This window comes from Camelus dromedarius, chromosome 25 (genome assembly GCF_036321535.1).
Source record: "Camelus dromedarius isolate mCamDro1 chromosome 25, mCamDro1.pat, whole genome shotgun sequence".
NCBI lineage: Eukaryota > Metazoa > Chordata > Mammalia > Artiodactyla > Camelidae > Camelus > Camelus dromedarius.
This window is the reverse complement of record NC_087460.1, coordinates 9,092,553-9,113,016: the sequence shown is the minus strand read 5'-3', so window position 1 is coordinate 9,113,016 and position 20,464 is coordinate 9,092,553. Positions and strand designations below refer to the sequence as shown.

General features: G+C 42.5%; 1 protein-coding gene and 1 long non-coding RNA gene across 3 annotated transcripts in view; one reads left to right on the top strand and one right to left on the bottom strand.

Annotated features, from left to right (window-relative positions):
* The window catches only part of LOC135319315 (uncharacterized), a 35,573-nt gene extending 20,281 nt beyond the window's left edge, over positions 1-15,292 (bottom strand). For both annotated transcript variants that reach the window (XR_010377801.1, XR_010377800.1), the window contains exons 1-2: positions 15,222-15,292; positions 11,280-11,486 (exon numbers count right to left, since the gene is read on the bottom strand). This is a non-coding gene — a long non-coding RNA (uncharacterized LOC135319315). The remainder of the gene's footprint in view (positions 1-11,279; positions 11,487-15,221) is intronic.
* A 4,491-nt stretch (positions 15,293-19,783) lies between these two features.
* Positions 19,784-20,464, top strand: part of PLBD1 (phospholipase B domain containing 1) — a 43,505-nt gene continuing 42,824 nt past the window's right edge. The window contains exon 1 of the mRNA XM_031444062.2: positions 19,784-20,193. Coding sequence (XP_031299922.2) covers positions 20,070-20,193 — 124 coding nt within the window. The 5' untranslated portion in view covers positions 19,784-20,069. The remainder of the gene's footprint in view (positions 20,194-20,464) is intronic.

Here is a 20,464-nt window from a genome sequence, read left to right as displayed (position 1 = left end):
GGCAAATCCCAGATTTCTGGGATGTATTTTTTCTATCTGTAGTTGGTGAAAGCCAAGGATGCAGAAGCCACGGATACAGAGGGCTGACTATACATGCAAAAATGATACATCGGGTGGTGATACATGCTATCAAGAAAACAAAGCAGGGAGAAGGGATGGGGCGTAATGGAAGAGTGATGTTTTAGACAGGGAAGTCAGACAGGGCCTCTCTGATGAGAGCTGAGTAAAGCGAGGCAGTGAGCTGTGCAGCTATCTTGGGGCAGAATGGTACAGGTAAAGAAAACAGCAAGAGCAAAACCTTAGTCAGTAAGGCTGACACGTTAAGAGAAAAGGGGAGGAAACCCTATGGCAACAGCAAGAGGGAGAAGGTGGTGCACAAGGGCTAAGAGGCAGCCAAGCGCCATGGCCTCTGGGGGTCCCTTAAGAAGTGTCACAGACTTTAGATTCGTGTTCTGGGTGAGATAGGAATGCATTGGAAGGCTTTAAAAAGAAGAGTGACATAACTTAATTTCTTTTCTTTGATTGAGGATCCCTCAGGCTGGTGTGTGTTGTATGGATGGCTGGGTAGGGAGCGGAGTACGAAGTGTGAGACCGTTTAGGATGCTCTTACAATCGTCCAGGTGAGAGCCACTGTGACAACCTAGTGTGGTAGTATTGGGGATAAGGAGGAGTCAGATTCAGGGTATATTTTGAAGGCAGATCCTGCAGGACTGGCTGACAGTTTAGAAGCAAAGATGAAAAACTGAAGGTCAGCTCAGTGAAGTGAAGGTGTTTGTCCTGAGGAATGAGAGGAAGGGAGTGGCCCTTTACTAAACTGAGGATGACTGAGGGAGGAGCAGTTGGAAGGAATCAATAGAGGTGACAACAATACTTGAGAATGAAAAGGAAGATGGGGTCAGCTCATGGAGGGCCTTGGACTCCAGGTTCATGGATTTGGCCTGTTTTCTGTGAAGTCATGTACGATCATGGGGGTGAATTACACAGTGAAGCCTATGCTTTCGGAGGATAAGTCTACGGTGGAAGGTGAAATAAAATGGCAGAGAACAAAAGCCTCTTCCATCTTAGGCATCCATTAGGAGACTATTGCCAGACGCCAGGGGTGAGAAGACGTGGACTGAGTATGACAGCAGTGAGAACTGGAAAATCCAACAGGATTTAGTGCCAGTTAGAACCGGGGTATAAAGAAATGGAAAAAGTCAAACGAAAGTCCAAGGTTTTGTGCCTGGATAAGTGGAAGACACATTGCTGGCAGAACTGACGAGTTGTGTTACCTCAGGGGACGTGATGTTGAGTGTGACTGTGTGGCGACCTTGTCTTACTCACTCCAGTACGTCCCAAGCGCATGACAGGAAGCCAAAAGTATTTGTTAAATAGTTTTAAATGATTGAATAAATGAATTAGGAGATAGGAACTTAATGCTAGAAATAACATCAAGACCCTTGCTGGAGACTTAGAAATACATTTGCACAACTCATAGCTAAGCTCTGTAGCGTAAACCCTGACAATTGTTTCTTTTTTTCTTTTTTGTAATGCAAGTGCCTGACTTAAGCTTTCATGGCTGATGCATCCGCTTCAAAGACATGCCCCGAATAAACACACACTGACCACATAAGAGCCATGTACCTCCCTACACGGAGACTACTTTTTTCCAGAGATCTTGGCTGATTTCAGTAACTGACCTTCGGGGCTCGCATGCTTTCTCTCTTTCCTTACTTTAAAGTCCTGCACTTACGTTTAAAAATTACCGATAAAGAGTGAGCCTGCAAAGCCCGAGGACTGCACTCCCACCCCTAAAAGAACAGGATCCAGGCTTGCTTGTTCTCTGTTTTTCTCTCTCTCTCCCTCCTCTCCCACCTCGCAACCTCACTGTGTGGTTCCAGATGTACTGTGTGATTTCTAGGTCCCGTAAGCAATAAACTTTTATTTTTTCAAAGTTTCCTGATGAATATTGCTGAAAGGCATCTTGAGATCATAATAAAAACCGCAGCAATAAATCACATTGGTTATTAATAGGCTGAGATGGGTGCACAACAAGGTCGCTGGAATAGATGAAATCTCTGAGGAAAATGAAGGATGAGAACAGAAACTTGCCTGTAGGAGCAGGGAGCAAAGAAAGAGCAATGAAAATGAGTGAAAGAAAACAAGAGATAGCCTGATAAATACCGAAAAAGGAGGATGTTTGAAAATAGTCACCTGAGCCAAATGTTACAGAGGGCAAAAAGAATTCAGGTTTTAATTTTTTAAAAAGTAAATCAATGGCACGGCAATTAGTAGAATGGCAAACGTTAAGATGTTTCTGGAGAATGAGAGAAGGAAAGACTCAGTGTCAGATCAAAGGAGACCCCTGCCTGTGAAAGCGGCTTTTTCCCCTTTCCTGTTCACCCACTTCTGTCTCCCTCTAACCTTAAAAGAACCTAATTATAGAAATGAGATCACTAAGCAATTGAAACTTACTCCTGATTTATGCTCTTCTGAGTACACACCATACCTTGCCTAACCTGTTGATCCTTTGATTAGCTCTCTACCCCCACAGGCAGGCCATGCAGGATAGATAACATCTGAAGAGAGAGTCAGCCGGTCTGCACACAGTGGAGAATGATGCAGAACCCAACCTCCTGCCTCCCTGATCCACTGAGATTCTTCCCCATCACCATTTTTCCCTTTAAAAACTGTTGTGGCTGAGCAGAATCTTTGGAGTTGGTCTCTGGACATGAGTCCACGTTCTCCCCAGATTGCCAGCTTTTCTGAGTAAAACACCTTTTCTTTCTCCTGACATTTGCCTCTCAAATTATTGGCTTTATTGACAAACGGCCAAATCTGAGTTCAGTAGCACCTGCTCTGAGACCTTTGTGATTCATAAAATCATAATTTCAATGTTAGCAAATAATTCCTCCTGCAAAATGCACACTGAGAAAAGGAATTACAAAGTGGTTCTGAGATGCTGGGACTGCTGTCTACCTGCTGACCTCATCCCAATGAGCTATACTTTGTGCCTCAGCAAAACTCCCAATGGCTACATGCCTTGACTATTTGGAACCTCTCTTTGGTAATTTAAATTATCATTACTGAATCCACAAACGGCAGAGGTCTTCTATGTATCAAAGGAAACCACTCTGAATCCTCGTAATTGAGATGTACCATGGTTTGGATAAAGGCTTTCACTACATGACCAGCAAGTCTACACAAGTCAGTGGTTCTTCATCTTTAATTAGACTCCTAAGCCCTGCTGTTGAAATTCTGATGTAGTAGGAACCAGGACTCTGCATTTTCGATAAGGATCTCAGATGATTCTGATGCTGGTGGTTGTTAGAACTGTGATACAATCAGAAATTTTCCAATGTGTATTATTTTAAAAATAATACCCTGAGAGTTGTGTCTAAGTTTCTGTTTTCTTGCTATAATTTCAGTCTTAGTCCAGTGAGCATTCTTTCCTATGTCCTGTAGAGTCCTCTTTCATACAAGAGGAACTGAATTGCTTTCACTTGGCTCCAAATTTCCTGCACTATCAAAGCTAAGGACTATGTGACACCACTTAAGCAATTTCATCATTGGTAGCAGCCTGTCTGGGCTCCCCGCCAGGACGTTCCTGAAAATACATGCGTTACTCTGCTTACAGCAATTCCTGCTCTGTTCCACTCCCAGTGAAACAGAAGTTTTGCCTCACTTTTATATTATCATTTAATACTTTATTCTTTACGTATCATTCAAATAAGCCAGTGAGTTTCAAATAACTTTGTTACTGAACTCAGGTTCAGCTGCTCACCACTCAAAATCCATTAATCAAGAGGCAAGAGTCAATAGAAAGGAAAACTGCTTTAATCAGAAAAGCTGGCAACCTGGGGAGAAGTGGACTCATGTCCTGAGACCGGCTCTGAAGATTCTGCCTAGCCATGACAGTCTCTAACGGGAAGAAGAAGGAGGAAGATTATCAGTGAACCACTGAGCCAGGAGGTTGGGTTCTATGTCAGTCACCGCTGCGTACAGGCTGGCTGCCTTTCCTCTCAGATACTGTCTCTCCCATGTGGTCTGCCTGCAGGATTGCTAAGGGGGCGGCTGAGGGGAGAGAGTCATTTTTAAACTACTTAATTCTTCATTCTTACTTCTTTAATCTAATTAAAGAGTCAGCATGTTAGGCAAGGAAGGCATGGCGTGCATTCAGGACAGCCTAAGTCAGGAGTTAGTTTAAATTGCCGTGATCTCATTCCCATAATTAGGTTCCTTCAGGGTTAGAGGGGAACAGAAATGGGCAAACAGGAAAGGGGGCAAAGGAGCTGCTTTCAGTTCCCCACTGTCAAACATCATTCCAGTTCTGTGGGATGAGGGATGAAGGTCCATCTTCTGTAACTTCTTTGTGCTGATATAGGGCGCTGTGTTCTCAGTGGAAGATGTCATCGTGGGTCTTAGCATCTCTTTGCTGAACATTTATTTGCCCCCTAATATATACGAGCAGAGCAAGCTACAATTATTTTGTTGCCCACAAAGATATAGATTATTATGAGCAACATTGTTAATCTCTTGAGGCCAGTTCCTGGAATTGTGCTGGCCACAGAGTCAGTGCTGCTCACGAAGGAGCAACTTTATGTCACGGCCACAGTCTGGTCACCATGCAGTTAGCTTTTTCCTTCTGGTGGCAGTCATAGTAGCTGTAAAACGACTCAGGAATGTGCATCAGACAATGAAAGATTCTGTGACTCTGTTGTCCTAACCATGAACTACTTGAAGTTGCCCTTTTGCAACTCGGGGAGGCCTGGGAGATTTTGGCTTTTCTACAAACAAGAGGCAGGGGACATGGAGGGACATGGCTTTGCACTTGGAGGGTGCCACAGGACTCTGCTCAGTTCCAATGTCTAGTAGTAGAATTTTTTAAATTCAATACAGCATGGAATCATTGCGCTTTTGAATTGAACTGGTTGGACAGAGGAATTTTGAAACCTTTCCCCTTCCTGCCTTCTCTCATTCTTCTGCTCACACCCACTCACTTCAGAATCAGTTCCGGTTTCACCTCAGCCAGAAAGATTTCCTTGGTGCATATGCTTCCTTCTCCGAACTTCCAAAAGTACCCTGTGTGTGTCAATCACTGCCCTTACCACACTGTATTTCAAATACATATATATGCCTTGACTGCCCTAAGACTGAGATTTTGTCTTATTCTTCGTTGTAATCTCTAATGCCTAATGTTTCTTTATGAATGAGTGGATAAATGAATACCTGATGCACTATTCAGACTTGAAGGTCAAAGACAGCTGTATATTTTATATGTATTTCCATATTGAGTATTGATGCTTTCATGTTTGGTTGCACAAACCTGCCCCTCTGACAACATTACTACAATTACAAAAATAGAAACAGGTAACATTTATTGGGCATGTAGCATGGCAAGTAGCTTTATGCCCATTGGCTTATTCAATCTTCAAAACAGTGCTGGAAGCTAACTATTGATATTTTAAATGTTCAAATAAAGAAACTAATTCCAGACCCTCCTCTGGCTCAGTGTAGAGTGAGCAAGTGAACACCCTCATATCCTAGCTTCTCCCTGAGGGGGAAAAAAGATGGTCCATGCATCTAACATTCCAACTTTTGGGGGGCTGTACAAGAGACAGGCTTTTGTCTTATCTGTCTCTGAGTGCTGATGAGAACCAGAATACACTAGATGCCTAGAGGCTGCTGAGAATAAGGAAAAATTTGGACTAGCATGTACTCACCCACCCAAGCCCCTACCCCAGCCTCAGCACAGTCCAATCAGGTAGACTCGCAGCTCCTGGCTTATCCCTGAGGAGGGAAAGAGAAGACCGAAACATACACACAACGTGCAGCCTTTGCCTGAGGGCTGGCTTCAGTCTCACGTGTCTCAGATGGAACCTGACATACTCTAGATAATAGGACCACTGAGAACAACAACAAAAAATAGATCCTGGGCCATGCTTCTGCTCCAGAAGATCTGTGGTGCAGCAGACAGACACCAGAGAAAGAAAAAGACTATGAACTCCTGAAAAAAACAAACAAACAGAAAATCCCTCTGAATGGGAATTTACAGATACAAGACCAGAGAAGACAAAGCACATCAGTGAGGCCCCCTCAGTTCTCTAGAAGGGCTGGATTGGTGGGGCTTTCCTCCTGTGTACATCCAGTCCAGGAAGACTGGGAGAAGTTTTTGTTTCCCTAATGCAGATACCAATATAAAGAGTCAAAGAAAACAAAGAAAGAGGGAAACATGGCCCCCAAAAAGGGATGAGCTAAATCTCTGGACACTGATCCTAATGAAATGGAGGTATATGAATTACCTCACAGAGAAGTTGAAATAACTGTCATAAAAAGCACCCAGTGAGCTCAGAATAACAATGTATGAACAAAATGAGAATTTAAACACAGAGAAATAAAATATAGAAAGGGACCAAACAGAAAAGTTGGAGCTGAAGAACACCATAACTGAACTGAAAAATTGAATAGAGGGATTCAGCAGTGGGCTTGAGCAATCAGAAATAATGAGTGAAGAAAGAAAAAAAAAAGAAATGAGTGAACTCAAAGGAAAGTAATTTGAAACTACCCAGTCAGAAGAGCGAAAGAAAGAAAGAAAGAAAAGCTTAAGGGATTTATGGTATACAATCAAGTGTACCAAAATTGTGGGGATCCCAGCATGAGGAAAGAAAGAGAGAGACAGAGAAGCAGAAAGTTATTTAAAGAAATAATGGCCCAAAACTTTCAAATGTAGGGAAAGAAATGGACATCCAGATCCAAGAAGTCCAACAGTCTCCCAAAAAGATAAATATAAAAAGTCCACACTGATGCACATTACATCAAATTGTCAAAAGCTAAAGGCAAGGAGAGTATTTCTAAAGCAGCAAGAGAAAAGTGACATGTTATGTACAAGGGAACCCCCATAAGGCTGTCACTGGATTTCTCAACAAAATCTCTGCAGGGCAGAAAGGACTTGGATGGTACATTCAAAGTACTAGAAGAAAACAAAATAAATAAACCCTGCCAACCTAGACTACTGTATCTAGCAAAACTGTCCTTCAAAAATGAAGGAGAAATAATGACTTTCTGAGACAAACAAAAGGTAAAAGGTAAGGGAGTTTATCACAACTAGAACTGTCTTACATGAAATTCTTTTCAAGTTGAAACAAAAGGATCCTAGATAGCAAAACAAAAGCATATGAACCATGTAACTTTCTGGGAAATGGAAACGTAGAGCTGAATAAGAATAATGTAATACTGTAAGACTGTAACAGTGGTGTGTAAATCACTTTTAATTCTAGTGACATGCAGCAAGACGAATGAAGCTTGAAGACATGATGGTAAATAAAATAAGCCAGTGATGGAAGGATAAATAGTGCATGATTCCACTTGTGTGAGGTATGTAAAGTAGTCAAACTCATAGAAACAGAGGATAGAATGGTAGTTGTCAGGGGCTAACAGGAGAGGAAATGAGGAGTTGCTGTTCAGTGAGTATAGTTTCAGTTAAGCAAGATCAAAAAGCTGTGGGGATCTGTTGTACAACGTTGGATTATAGTCAACAATACTGCGATGCATTCTTTAAACTTTGTTAAGAGAATGATTTCATGTTACGTGTTCTTACCACAACTTAAAAATAAATACTCAATAAGGAAACAAAAATGCAGATATAAACTAAGCCAAAAAATTGATATTTCACCAAAGATTAAGAGATGCTCCACGTCTCTCTTCATTAGGAAAATGCAAATTGAAAACCACAGCAAGACAGTACTACACATCAATTAGAATAGTTAAAGACTGATCATACTAATTGTTGACAAAGTATATGGAGGGACTAGAACACTCAGACTCTGCTAGTGGAAATATAAAATGGTACAAACACTTTGAAAATAGGTTTGGCAGATTCTTAAGTTAAACATATAAGTCAGCTACTCCACTCCTAAGTATTTTCCCAAGAAAAATGAAAGTCACTGTCCATACAAAAACTTGTATACAGAGGTTCAGAGAAATTTTATTTGTAATAGCCAAAAACTGGAAATAACCCAATTGTCTCTAAATAGGTAAATGGTAAACAAATCATGGTATGTGACCATACTTTGGAATATTACTCAGCAATAAAAAGGAACAACATAGGATGGATCTCAAAGTAATTGTGCTAAGTGAAAGTAGCCAGACAAAAAGAATACATACTGTATGACTCCACTTACATAAAATTCTAAACAATGCAAATTACAGTGGCAGGAAGCAGATCAGTGGTTTGGGGTGGGAGAGTTGGAAGGGGCTGGAGGAAGCAATTTCTAAGGGAATCCTTTTAAGGTGATAGATTCTTTGTCTTGACTGTGATGACGGTTTTATGTGTGTATGCATGTGCCAAAATATGTGTACACTTTAAGTAAGTGCAGACCCGACTTAAAAACTGTATCAAGAGAGCACTTGGGAAATGTTACGTTACACAGATACTGTCAAAACATCTTAACTCTGTTCACTCGTGATGCTTATAACACATAAGCATTATTTTTCCCACCAGATAGATGAGAACGCAAAGACACAGAGATACAAAGTTACTTGCCTAGTTAGTGGCAAAGTAAAGATCTGAAACCGCATGATTCGGTTCTAGGAACAGCAGACTGTTGTCTCACTGACCAGAATAAGGGAGGTGAGAAAGGAAGTAAAAATAAGTAATTTCCTAAGCCATCAGATCCTAGTGTCCGCAAGACTTGTTTGATGGAGAACATAATGGCTCAAAAGGCAGACAGTCATTCTCTTAAGAGCATCAGAATGTACATGTGTGAAGCTAGGGAAGCAGCCTGGTTGAGAGGAAGAGCCGGGGACCAGTCTTGGAGATCGAAGAGCAAGCTGGCTGCTTTCACCAGGCTTACTGTCGCTTTGGAGAGGCTTGATGGAGTCTCTTTTTTAGATCGTGGGGCATTTAAAGTCAGCCCTCTAGTGGAACCATTGCACCGCCGTCATCCATGCTGTTAGTTTTTGTTTTTTTTGTGTTAATTTTTGTTTTTTGATGGCTTAGGTGCGTTTTATTGGTTTTCTTTCAGAATTGTCTACGAAAGAGCTAGGTTAAAAACCAAGTCCCTGGCAAGAGGGTGAGAACTTTTCCTCTTTCCTGGGAACTCTCCCCTGTCCCCATGTTCCCAAGCATGTCACTGCTGCAGTTCATGGGGGTGGAAGGTTTGCTATGCTCACCTCCCACCAAGCCCCCAAAGGGAAAAGACCTACCTCTAGCAACCCCTGCCCCTCAGCCCCATCCCTCACCCGTTGGTCCTGGTTATTGGAGGCAGCGGTAAGAACTACTGGGATCCAGTAGGAGTTCTGGGCCCCAGAAGGCCATGGCCAGGGCACAGTTAGGTAGTCCACCTAAACTGGAATTCAATGCCATACAACCCAGGTACCCCACTGTTTGGGCTGCTCCGGGGGAAAACAAAATTCATTTAAGGTTTTCCCTTGATTTTAAGGTATTTAAGGAAAAATACGCACGCATAAAACCACAGGAAATAGAGAATAAGGGCCAAAATCGGTGGTATAAATAATAAGAGCAACAGCAGTTCAAGGAAGGAACATGTCAACATGGATCAAAGCAGCGTCGGGGCGGAGCTCACTCCTCCCTCTCTGCACCTCACAGATTTCCTCCTTGTGCGGCACTTTGTGTGATGCTGTCTTGCATTGTAGTAACTTGTGTCCTTGCCTAAGTCCCACTACCAGTGAGTTCTTCCTCCAGGGCAGTGGCTGCACATTTTCTAATTGGGAGTCCTACAGTATCTGGCATAGACTTATATTTTTTATCAGGCATTCCCATGTGCTTGTTGAACACATCTGATATGGGCCTAGGGCTGAGCCTTAAATGATAGGTTGTTTTTGAAGGGAAGAGATGAAAGGGATGAGCTAGGGGGGAAATCTCATCCAAAATGGAAAGAAAGGGCAAGATAGTTCAGATCCTGTGGTAGACCAGCAGAAGGTTCACCCAGGAGAGAGAAAATGAGATAGAAAGGCATACAGAGTCATATTGTGCAGACTAAGCTATGAAATTTCAACTTTCTCATATAGGCTGGTGACTTTCAATAATGCAGACTAGGGGAAGCTCAAGTCTCCTGGGTTCTAATGGCCCCAAGTTTCAAAAACTCCTTCTTGAAATCAACTTTTGTTTCTACCTGAAGCCCCTTTCTTTTTCAAGAGCTGAAACCAAGTTAACAAGGCAGGCAAATTATGGAAGAGACACCATGCTTTTCTTTCCATCCCCTTAAGTTTCTCCCCATCCACTCTGCTTTCTCCCAGGTGCCCACACACAAAGCTGCTTCTCCAGTTTCCTTCCTCACTACAGCCTGGTTCAGGTAGATGGATACACATGGACAAATGCATCCAGCAAACCCATCCAAACATGAATCTTTGTTTAGCTCAGTCAAAGATCCAGCACTACCTAAGCATAATTAGTAAGATCATTCCTTAGAAGAACAGTAAGAAGATGGGCTTCATGACTGTTAATAGATTGCCCCTGAGTCATTTTGTTCTTCATAGCCAATTTTTAAAAACATGACTCATTCTTCAAGAGGAATTGTCAGGATGTAGAAAATCATTGCTCAATTTATTTGGCAATGAAAATGGCCATTATGGTTTTTTATGCAACTTGGCTTCTGTTACATAATTCTTGTTGACATAGTGTTTCAACTAAATTACTTAGTAGCAAGTACTGAACAGGAGAGCACCAACAAGTTAACAACCACAACACGAAATCAATCCATAATGTGCTGTGAAGAATGCACTTGAGAAACGCACCTTGTGTCACTGGGTAAGAAGGGAGGCAGGAAGAAAACAGTCTTGCTAAGGGAAGCACTGAGGGGCAAGCTGCCCCTTAAGTTGCAGAATCCACCCGAGAATACAGAACCAACTCGATTCCTGAATGTGGGGTCCTGAAGTCATTAAACTGAGTGAAAGATCCCCCTCTAATGTTTACATTATGGCTTCCCTGTTATTCTCAATTTTGACTTGTCACTCAGTCCATGGAAGTATATCAAAATACTTCTTTCAAAAATAACTCATAGAAGGTCTATTTTCTGAGTCCTTGAAAATATATTACCTTAACACATGAACTAAAATTGACTCAGTATAAAATTTCATGGTCACAACCTTTTCTCTCCAAAGTCTACAGATGATTGTTCAATGGCAAAGTCAATCTGGTTTTCACCACTTTGCAGGTAGTATTTTCCACTTTCCCTTCACTGGAATGTTCACAGTTCCTTTTTTTCCCCCCTTATATACCAATTCAAAACCTAATATTTTCTTAATAGCTAGTATGCAGTTACCCCTAGGGAGAGACTCACCTGTGTTGAGAGAAGGTTTTGATTAAGCCCAAAGGTAAATGTTTAACCTCCGGGACCAGGGCCCGTAGACTCTGAAGGGTTTAGGCTTCAGAGACTCCATGCTTCAGAGAAGGAACCTGTTGGCTGCTGAGAGAGGACAAGGAAGAGGTGCCCAGACTTCGGTATTGATGGCAGCTTGGAAGGGGAGATTCTGGAGATGTAAACCAGCTAGAAAGCCAATGCACAAATACTCATTAAATACTACCCCCTAAAAAATTTTTGCTCAAAGGATTCTTGTGGGGGGGGGAGGTTTGCCACATTTATTTCACTTGTGTCCATAAATGCATTTATATTTACCAAACCATTTGAAAGTAAGTTGCAGACATCATGACACTCACCACAGCATGTGTTCCCTAAAAACTAGGACATCCTTCTGCATATTCAGAATATTTCACACCAAATATTTTTTTTAAATACACAATACTATCTAATATACAGTCCTCATTTATTTAAATTTCTCCAAATATTCTCCCTCAAAATCTCTTTTGTAGCTATTCCCCCCACCCAACCACCATACACACATACCTGCACAGGATCCAATTAAAGATTAAACATTGCTTTTGGTTGTCAAGTCTCCTTAATTGCCTTTAACCTAGAATAGTACTTCCTTCATGCTTTTTCTGTGGGGCTCTTTTTCTTTCTTTCTTTCTTTCTTTTTTTTTTTTTTTGGTAGTAGGGAGGGGATGTCTATTAAGTATCTGATGTTTTAAAAAAAATAGTATAGGCCAATTGTCTCGTAGAATGTCCCATAATCTGGATTTACCAGATTCGGGAATGGCTACATAATTTGTGAAGCCCAGTGCAAAATGAAAATGCAGGACCCTTTGTTCAGAAGTTAGTAAGAATTTCAACCCAGTGACAGCAGAGCGTTAAAACTAGCATGGGTTCCCTCCAAGGCATATTTGACTGCACAGCTCATGTGCCCATGAAAGCTGACCCCAGCCAGATGTGAGCCCCATGATTTGATTTAGGTGAAATATTTTCGCCAAGACGACTACATGAGTGGTATACGGGCCTCCCATCACATTACATCAGGAAAAACACTCAGGTTTGTTTATTCAGCTCAGGGAAGTTTTCTTGATAGTGTTTGATCAAGGCTTCAATTCTAATTTGTTCAGTTTCATCTTCAGGAATATATATCATTCTTAGGTTGGACTTCAGAGTCTTTTATGTCTGTCAGCTTTACCATCCTTTTTGTTTTTTATCTTTTCCCTCTGTTTTTTGGAGGGCCTCATCAACTTTTCCTTCAAATTACTGACTGAATTTTCAACAGTGTCTATTTCTGCTCTTTACTGTTAGCCTCCAATGGAAATGTCAATTCTGAGATGAAATTTTTAGTTTTCTATCAGCCTGTTCTTATTCTATCCATCTCCTTTTTCATCTCATACATTTTCTTCTCATCCTTTTTTCTTTACCAACTTTCTTCTCTTGATAAAAAAAAAAAAAAAAAAAGGATTCTTTTCTTATATGCCGTAGAATTTTTTTCTAAAATTTCTTTGGATTCTTAGAATTGGTAGTTTTTAGGAATCTGAGATTTCAGGATGATGTTTCCTTCCCCTCGTTCTGCAGTATTTTTCAAAAACTCCATGTTATGCTGGTTCTTGCTTCTGATCACTCATCTTTAAATCGAAAGAGCTAGCAGACAGTGCTGGTTTCTCAACAGAGAGACTATTCAAATTTCTCTTGGCATCACTCCTCAGAACTCCCTTCTCAGACTGCAGTTGTCTGGAAGATTGATATGCAGAGTTTATAATGCAATTCCCTGTATCCAGGAGATGTTCATCCAGTTTTCTCAGCTAGACTGAAATAGGATCTTTTCCTAGTGACATTTTCTTGAGTTTTGCCCCTGGATTATATTTATGTGTTAATTCCTAGCCACTTTCCAAGAATTAACTGCCTAGGATTTGTATTCTTATTGTCTTCATTTAAAAAATATCAGTAGCAGCTAGGTTCACCAAGTATTTATCAAGCACTTTTCATTTATTCATTGTTATGTACCATTCAGGCTTAAACCCTTTCTTATAAATTGAAAGAAGACTGGGGACATTTAATACAGGAGTATTTTGCATCTGCAGCCAAGATTAAATACCACTAAGAAAGGGTTGTGTTTTGCTAATTGTTTTCATTTGGCATTTGTACTTCTGTCTGTAGAATGAAGAGAAAATACTAAGATATTGAGAGTGGGAGAAGAAAAGTAAATAGAGCACATCGGTAGCAGCTACTCTGAAAGCAACTCTTTTCCTCTTTCCTGTTTGCCCATTTCTGTTCCCCTTTAAACTTGAATGAACCTAATTAAGGAATGAGATCACTAGGCAATTGAAACTAACTCCTGACTTAGGCTCTCCTGAATGCACACCATGCCTTGCCCAACCCGTTGATTCTTTCCCTAGGTTAAAAGAAGTAAGAATAAAGAATTATGTAGTTATAGAATGATTAGCTCTTTACCCACAATAGCCCCCTTAGCAATCCTGCAGGCAGATGATGCAGGCAGGATAACATCTAGAGAGTCAGCCAGCCTGCATGCAATGGAAAATGATGCAGAACCCAACCTCCTGCCTTGATGATTCACTAAGATCCACCCTCTTCCTTTTCCCTTTAAAAGCTGTCACGGCTGAACAGAATCTTTGGAGTTGGTCTCTGGACGTGAGTCCACCTTCTCTCCAGATTGCTGGCTTTTCTGATTAAGCACCTTTCCTTTCTATTTGGCACTTGCTTCTCAATTGTTGGCTTTTTAGTCGGTGAGCAGTGGAACCTGAGTTCCGTAACAAATCCAGGATGTACCCACTCAATGTAGAAAAGAGTTAGAAAGAGAGTTTAGAGAAGTTATGGAAAAAAGATTTGTCCAGCAAAAAAAAAGTACATCCCTTAAACAATGCAGAAAATGCTCTTGGCTCCAAAAGTATTCAGGAGTGCTATTTTCAGCTACTTTGGAGGTCAAGATGGGGACCAAGATGCCTATCAACAGGGTAAAAAGTTTATATTTGTCATCTCTAGAAAAAATAATAATACTACGCCATCTAATCAGTATTGAAGTTGTCCAGGAACTTCTCTCTTAACCTCCACCCCTGCTGCTTCAGTCAGCCCATGCCTGATTCACATCTCACCCTTATTCCATGGTCCTAAAGCCAAGACATACTAGCGGCCCTTACAGTCACTGACTAATGGCAGCCCCTCTTTTGTGTACCCAATTTACAAGACACATGCAGTCTTGGAAATTATAATAGAGAGCAGCTTATATAAAGTGGGAGCAAATGAGTAGAGAAAAAGATAGGCAGACAGTACAGAATTGTGTTATAAGTGATCAAAATGAGTACCAGGCCTGAGCCCAGGATTTTTGAGGAATACCCACAGTTCTTTGATTCTGCAGCAATTTGAACTCAATATTCTGATATCTATGTACCAAATGGTAAGTTTAACTACCAAAACAACCTACACCAAAAAAATGGAGGAAAAGAATACAAAAGAAAAGGAAAATTAACAACAGAAGTAAATGTACAGAAGAGATGTTGAATAGTAGTCTAAAAATTACACATTTTTCTTCTGAGAAATTCTTATTTAACTTAGTAAATTTTCTACTACTAGATTAATTCCAAGAGGCTAAGGCTTATTGATCAAGGAAGAAGAAAACAAAAACATTGAAACACCAAAGAGTAAAATGTTGCTTTTTGAGGTCTTGAATAGACAAACCATAATCTTCAAAGCCATTAAAATGTAATGCATCTGAGAGAGAAAAATATTTTGAAATATTCAAAAGTTTGGCTTGAACGATTGAAAGACACAGATTGAAATAAAAGGGTATAAAGTATATTTAACAGCAATAAATTGGAGTAAGGACGTATAAGAATTTATATAGTAAATAATGTTTATAATGTGATAATGTACAAGTATGTAATAATAACTTACCCAAACAGCTAAAAAGTTTGAAGAACTGATAAGAGGACTGCAAATGGGTTGATGCAAGGGCCAGCACCACCCTTCCTCTAGAGGATGAGTCGCCTATTTGATGGGTGGGGCAGGATGTGGGAACATTTGGTAATAGAAATTCCAGAGAGGTCCAGAGCAAAGGGGATTAGGTTCAAACTTTCCAGAAGGTAGCCCATGAACTTGCAAACCTTGAAAAGAAGTTATGGGTCCCATGTGGCACCTGAGTTGTAGACTAGCAATGACTGAGGGAGGTGTTTGGGGAGGCTGACTGATGCACACTAAGTCAGAGTATCTTTGAGTCTCTACTGCCCGCCCCTACCCCACAGGGCTCAGAGGGCTCTGAGAAAGAGCCAGAGGACCCAGCAGAACCCAGATTTGGTTGGAGATGTTCCCAAGAGTGCCAGAAACAGCTGGCTTCCTTCCAATAAAAGTGTGTTTTATTTCCATACTGAGAGGTGACATCCCAGCTGGAGGCTGCATTTCCCAGCCTCTTTAGCATATAGGTATGGCAATATGTCTAGTTATTGCCCATGGAATGTGAACAGAAGTGATTAAGGAGCAGGAGTGCTTTCCCCATATTCTTTCCCCTTCTTCTGGAGGAAAAGATTACAAGTCCCCCAGGTCGTGGTTCCTGCATACAGTTTACAATGAATTCACAAAGGGTACCTAGGATATACTAAAAATACACAGGAAATGGTAGCATCAGTAGAACCCACCATAATGAACCAAAGGGGACATTTGAGATATTGTAAGTCTTTCAGGAAAACACAGTGCCATCCAGGACACTGAACAAATTACTACTACTTAATTGTTTGGCCCTACATATTTAAAGGAAAGTGTGAGATATTTCTTTTGGCCTTGAAGGCCCAAGAATAGATTACTGAGACTCTAAGGGCACTATGAACCCAGAAATATTGGAACATCTGCCTTAGGGAATGGTGGAACCACAGATGAAAGGAATTGGGTTCTTAAGTTTCTATATGAAAGAAAGCCACCTACCAACTACGAACTCCCACACTGGACTAGTACATGAGCCAGAAATACACTGTGGTTACATTAACCCATTGAACTTTGGGGGTTTATTTGTCATAGCAGCCAGCATTACCTAACTAATACACAGAGCACATAGGAATCCAGACCTGAGGCCAAGAGCCTCAGATGTCAACAGTGGATTTCTGCCACTGTAAAACCACAAGGAGGACCAGAAGGGATAAACTACACCTCATTGGATGCCACCAAGGCAAGATGACTCACAGAGTAGATGCCTCTTATCCAATACCGGGTCAATACATAAGCCTCCTGAAAGGACGATCAACTTCAGAGAAAAGGGGAAAGACCGTGGAGGGGGTGAAGGATGCTAAGGATTTAGCCCAAATGAGACTGAGTAACCATAAATTTGGCATTCTAAAATTTCTACCATCAGGAGCTAAGTGTTTGAATGCTGAGTTAATTATACCTTTTGGAAAAGAAACAGATTTGCATTATGTACATTTCATCCTGGAACTGTAAAATGTTGGCTCTATCACATATATCCTAGAACAAGGAAAGAAGTACAGAGGCCACTGTCTCTGTTTCTACAACTGGTCACCCAGGTATAGCTATTCGTGACTTTTCTACCTTCTTTTCCTGTTCTCTTTGCTTTGGGCCAGCATCTCAGCTGGTTGGGGCTCTTTGCCCATTGGAGTGAGGAGCCTGAGTCCCTAGCGTGCTGCCTGGGTGAGGTGACAGCACTGGAACCTTTTCAGTAGGACATGGTGATATGAGGCTTCACCTGAGCTGCTTCCTCTGCTCCCTCTTGCTGGGTAGCACTGCTGTTTCCATTCAGTTTTCAGGTTCAGTCCCTCTAACTAAACCACAATCCTATTCTCACTCATTTTTTTTTTTTTCAGAGGAACCTAATAAAGGCCAGGCAGTAACTTCAAATTCCAATTCGGTGAAATGATTATTGTGTCTCTTGGTGGAAACATTCCTCCTCCCTTGCTCACTGAAACTTCTAAACCAGTAGTCCAGATTTATGAAAAATTGGTACCAGGAATAGGGTAATGAGTGATAAGGGACCCCAAATCACACATGTCCATCTACTACAGAAGTGACAAAAACATTACATAGTCAACATCTTCTTTGATCCTCTTCCCCTCATCTATGCCATGAGTTTGGCTGCTCATCTCCCTCCCAGAAGTGTAAACTGCACAATTTAAAGATGGTGAGATTTATCTTCCTCAAATCTGGTGATTCTCAACTGAGGGCAATTTTGCCCCCTAGGGGAACATGTGGCAAAATTCTAAGACATTTTTGATAGTCACAACTTGGAGGGGTGGGGTTGATACTGGCATCCAGTGGATAAAGATCAGAGGATGCATAGGACCACCCCCAACAACAAAGAACTGTATGGTCCAAAGTGTTACAGGGCTGAGGTTGAGAAACTCCGATCCAGTCAATTTGTTTATGTGTATAATTTGCTTCCTGCACTAGAATGCAAGCTCTGTGAGGGCAGGGACTTTGTCCATCTTGTTTACTATTCTGTGCCTGGAACATAAAAATCAACCAGTATTTGATGACTAAATCATAGATGGATGAGTGTCTCTCTCAGTTCACATCAGGCATGCTTACAATGACCGCATCCAAACACTTGGTCCTTGGATTGGAAGGGTTATAAGGTGATGGTGGAGGATAGTATGACCAGAATATTTGGCATGGCTCAGCTTCCTTGAACGTCCTGATGTAGTGCTCTTCCTAATGTGGAACAATCAAAACGTTCATGATTTTTCTTCACATTTATTTTCCAACTCTTAGAAAAATGTGCAGTTTTTACAATGTCCTCAATGCCTTCATTCCTTACACAACATTATCATCCAGGTACTGTGATACGTACTGTCACCAAACAAAATGATGACTTAGGACTTGTGTTGAACAACTTGCAGTGTTTTGATATAATTGTTCTATATCTTTTCTAACAATTACAAACATGCTTCCCCCACGAGGAGAGGTGCCCCATGTCCTCCCTTGCCATCTCCCCCAAACACCTCAGTTAAGCTTGGAAGAAAGACCAAGAGAGAATGCAAGCTCTGGGAGGTCAGGAACTTTGTCTGTCTGCCTGGACCCCCAGTCGGGTTCCCTCACTGTCCCTTAAACGTAGCTCTGTTACAGCAGCAATGGAAACTTCCAGTACATGTTTACTTATATGGCTCTGCCCCTTCTTGCCTGTCATAGGACGTGCTCTTTTTTTTTTTTTAACATTTTTTTATTGATTTATAATCATTTTACAATGTTGTGTCAAATTCCAGTGTAGAGCACAATTTTTCAGTTATACATGAACATGTATATATTCATTGTCACATTTTTTTTCACTGTGAGCTACCATAAGATCTTGTATATATTTCCCTGTGCTATACAGTATAATCTTGTTTATCTATTCTACAATTTTGAAATCCCAGTCTATATCTTCCCACCCCTGCCCCCTTGGCAGCCACAAGTTTATATTCTATGTCTGCCAGTCTATTTCTGTTTTGTATTTATGCTTTGTTTGTTCGTTTGTTTTAGATTCCACATATAAGCAATCTCATATGGTATTTTTCTTTCTCTTTCTGGCTTACTTCACTTAGAATGACCATCTCTAGGTCTATCCATGTTGCTGAAAATGGCACTTATTCTTTTTTATCACTGAGTAGTATTCCATTGTATAAATAAACCACATCTTCTTTATCCAGTCATCTGTTGATGGACATTTAGGCTGTTTCCATGTCTTGGCTATTGTAAATAATGCTGCTATGAACATTGGGGTGCAGGTGTCATCCTGAAGTAGGGTTCCTTCTGGATATATGCCCAGGAGCGGGATTCCTGGGTCAGATGGTAAGTCTATTCCTAGTCTTTTGAGGACTCTCCATACTGTTTTCCACAGTGGCTGCACCAAACTGCATTCCCACCAGCAGTGAAGGAGGGTTCCCTTTCATAGGACGTGCTCTTAACGGTCTTTGTATCACTGGTACCTGACACACAGGCTAGGCTCAAGGGTGCTTATTGAATGAATACTATGCCTTCTGCCTACTTCACAATGTCACCTAGGCCCCCCTCTGCCAACTTCACAATGTCACCCAAGGCATAGCTTTGCCTACTTCACAATGTCACTTTCAACTGACCCTGCACAGAAATGGGGACTTCGCAGGGGTTTCAGGGATATATCTGGTTTCAGCCCCGTCTGAATCAGTCTCCAGTGGTGGCTCCAGCCAATGAAGAGAAAAGCAAACGATCTGAAATCTTAAACTGCCGCCTATGGATTTGGGTTAACGGGACTGGAACAGAGGGGCACTGATCCCTGGGGCAAAAGGACCTGTCAAGACCTCTCCAGAATGGTGAAGAACCCCAGGCAAGTGTAGGCAGGGGTTATGCATTTCTCCGCTGCTCAGGGCGCCTCATCCCCGCTGCTGCAGAAAAGTGGCCGGCCTTGGAGGCTACTGGTGTTGACGTGAAAGGATTTGTTCCAGCCCCGGGCCACCAAACTGCCCGACGGGTGCAGAGAGGGCGGCACGTAGCCTCGGCAGATCCCAGAAGTGCAGCAGGCGACTGGCCCGGCCCGGCCCACAGGGCGCTAGAGGGTCAGAAAGGACCCGCCTTTCCCAGACCGGGGTCCAGCCGGGCGAAGGTTGTCCCCAAGGCCACGTGAGGCTTCCTCGCCACTAAAAGCCCCAAACCGGCAGGGTTCATGAGAAAGGAAAGTTAAGGGCGTCCCAACCTCCCCGCCGCCGACCCCGGAGCCGCTCTTCCAGCGGCCGCCACCGCCCGCCCAGCGGCAGCCTCGTCCAGCCCAGCGGAGATCGAGGCCGCCGAGCCATGTCCCGCCGCAGCCGGGACGGGAGCCTGGGGCTGCCCGCGCCGCCGGCCCCGCCGCCGCCGCCGCCGCCGCTGCTGCTGCTGCTGCTGCTTCTGGCCGCCGCGGTGCCGCCGAGCCGGGCAGGTGAGCAGCGCGCCCCGCGGACCTCCCAGGCGGGGGGCGCGGGGAGAGGCCCCTGGACGCCCGCCCGCTCCCCGGGGCGCCCGCGCCGCCGCGTGCGCTCCCGAGTCGGGTCAAGTTCACTTCCAGCGGGAGTCTGGCTGGCTTCTGGGGGGACTCCAGGAAGCGCGCTGCTGCGAGCTTAAAAAGTGCTGGCCGGAATTCTGGGCACCCCGATCAGCTCGCTCCTGCGCGACTCTTGACTTTGCTGAGCCTTGGCTGGTCCTGAAAGCGC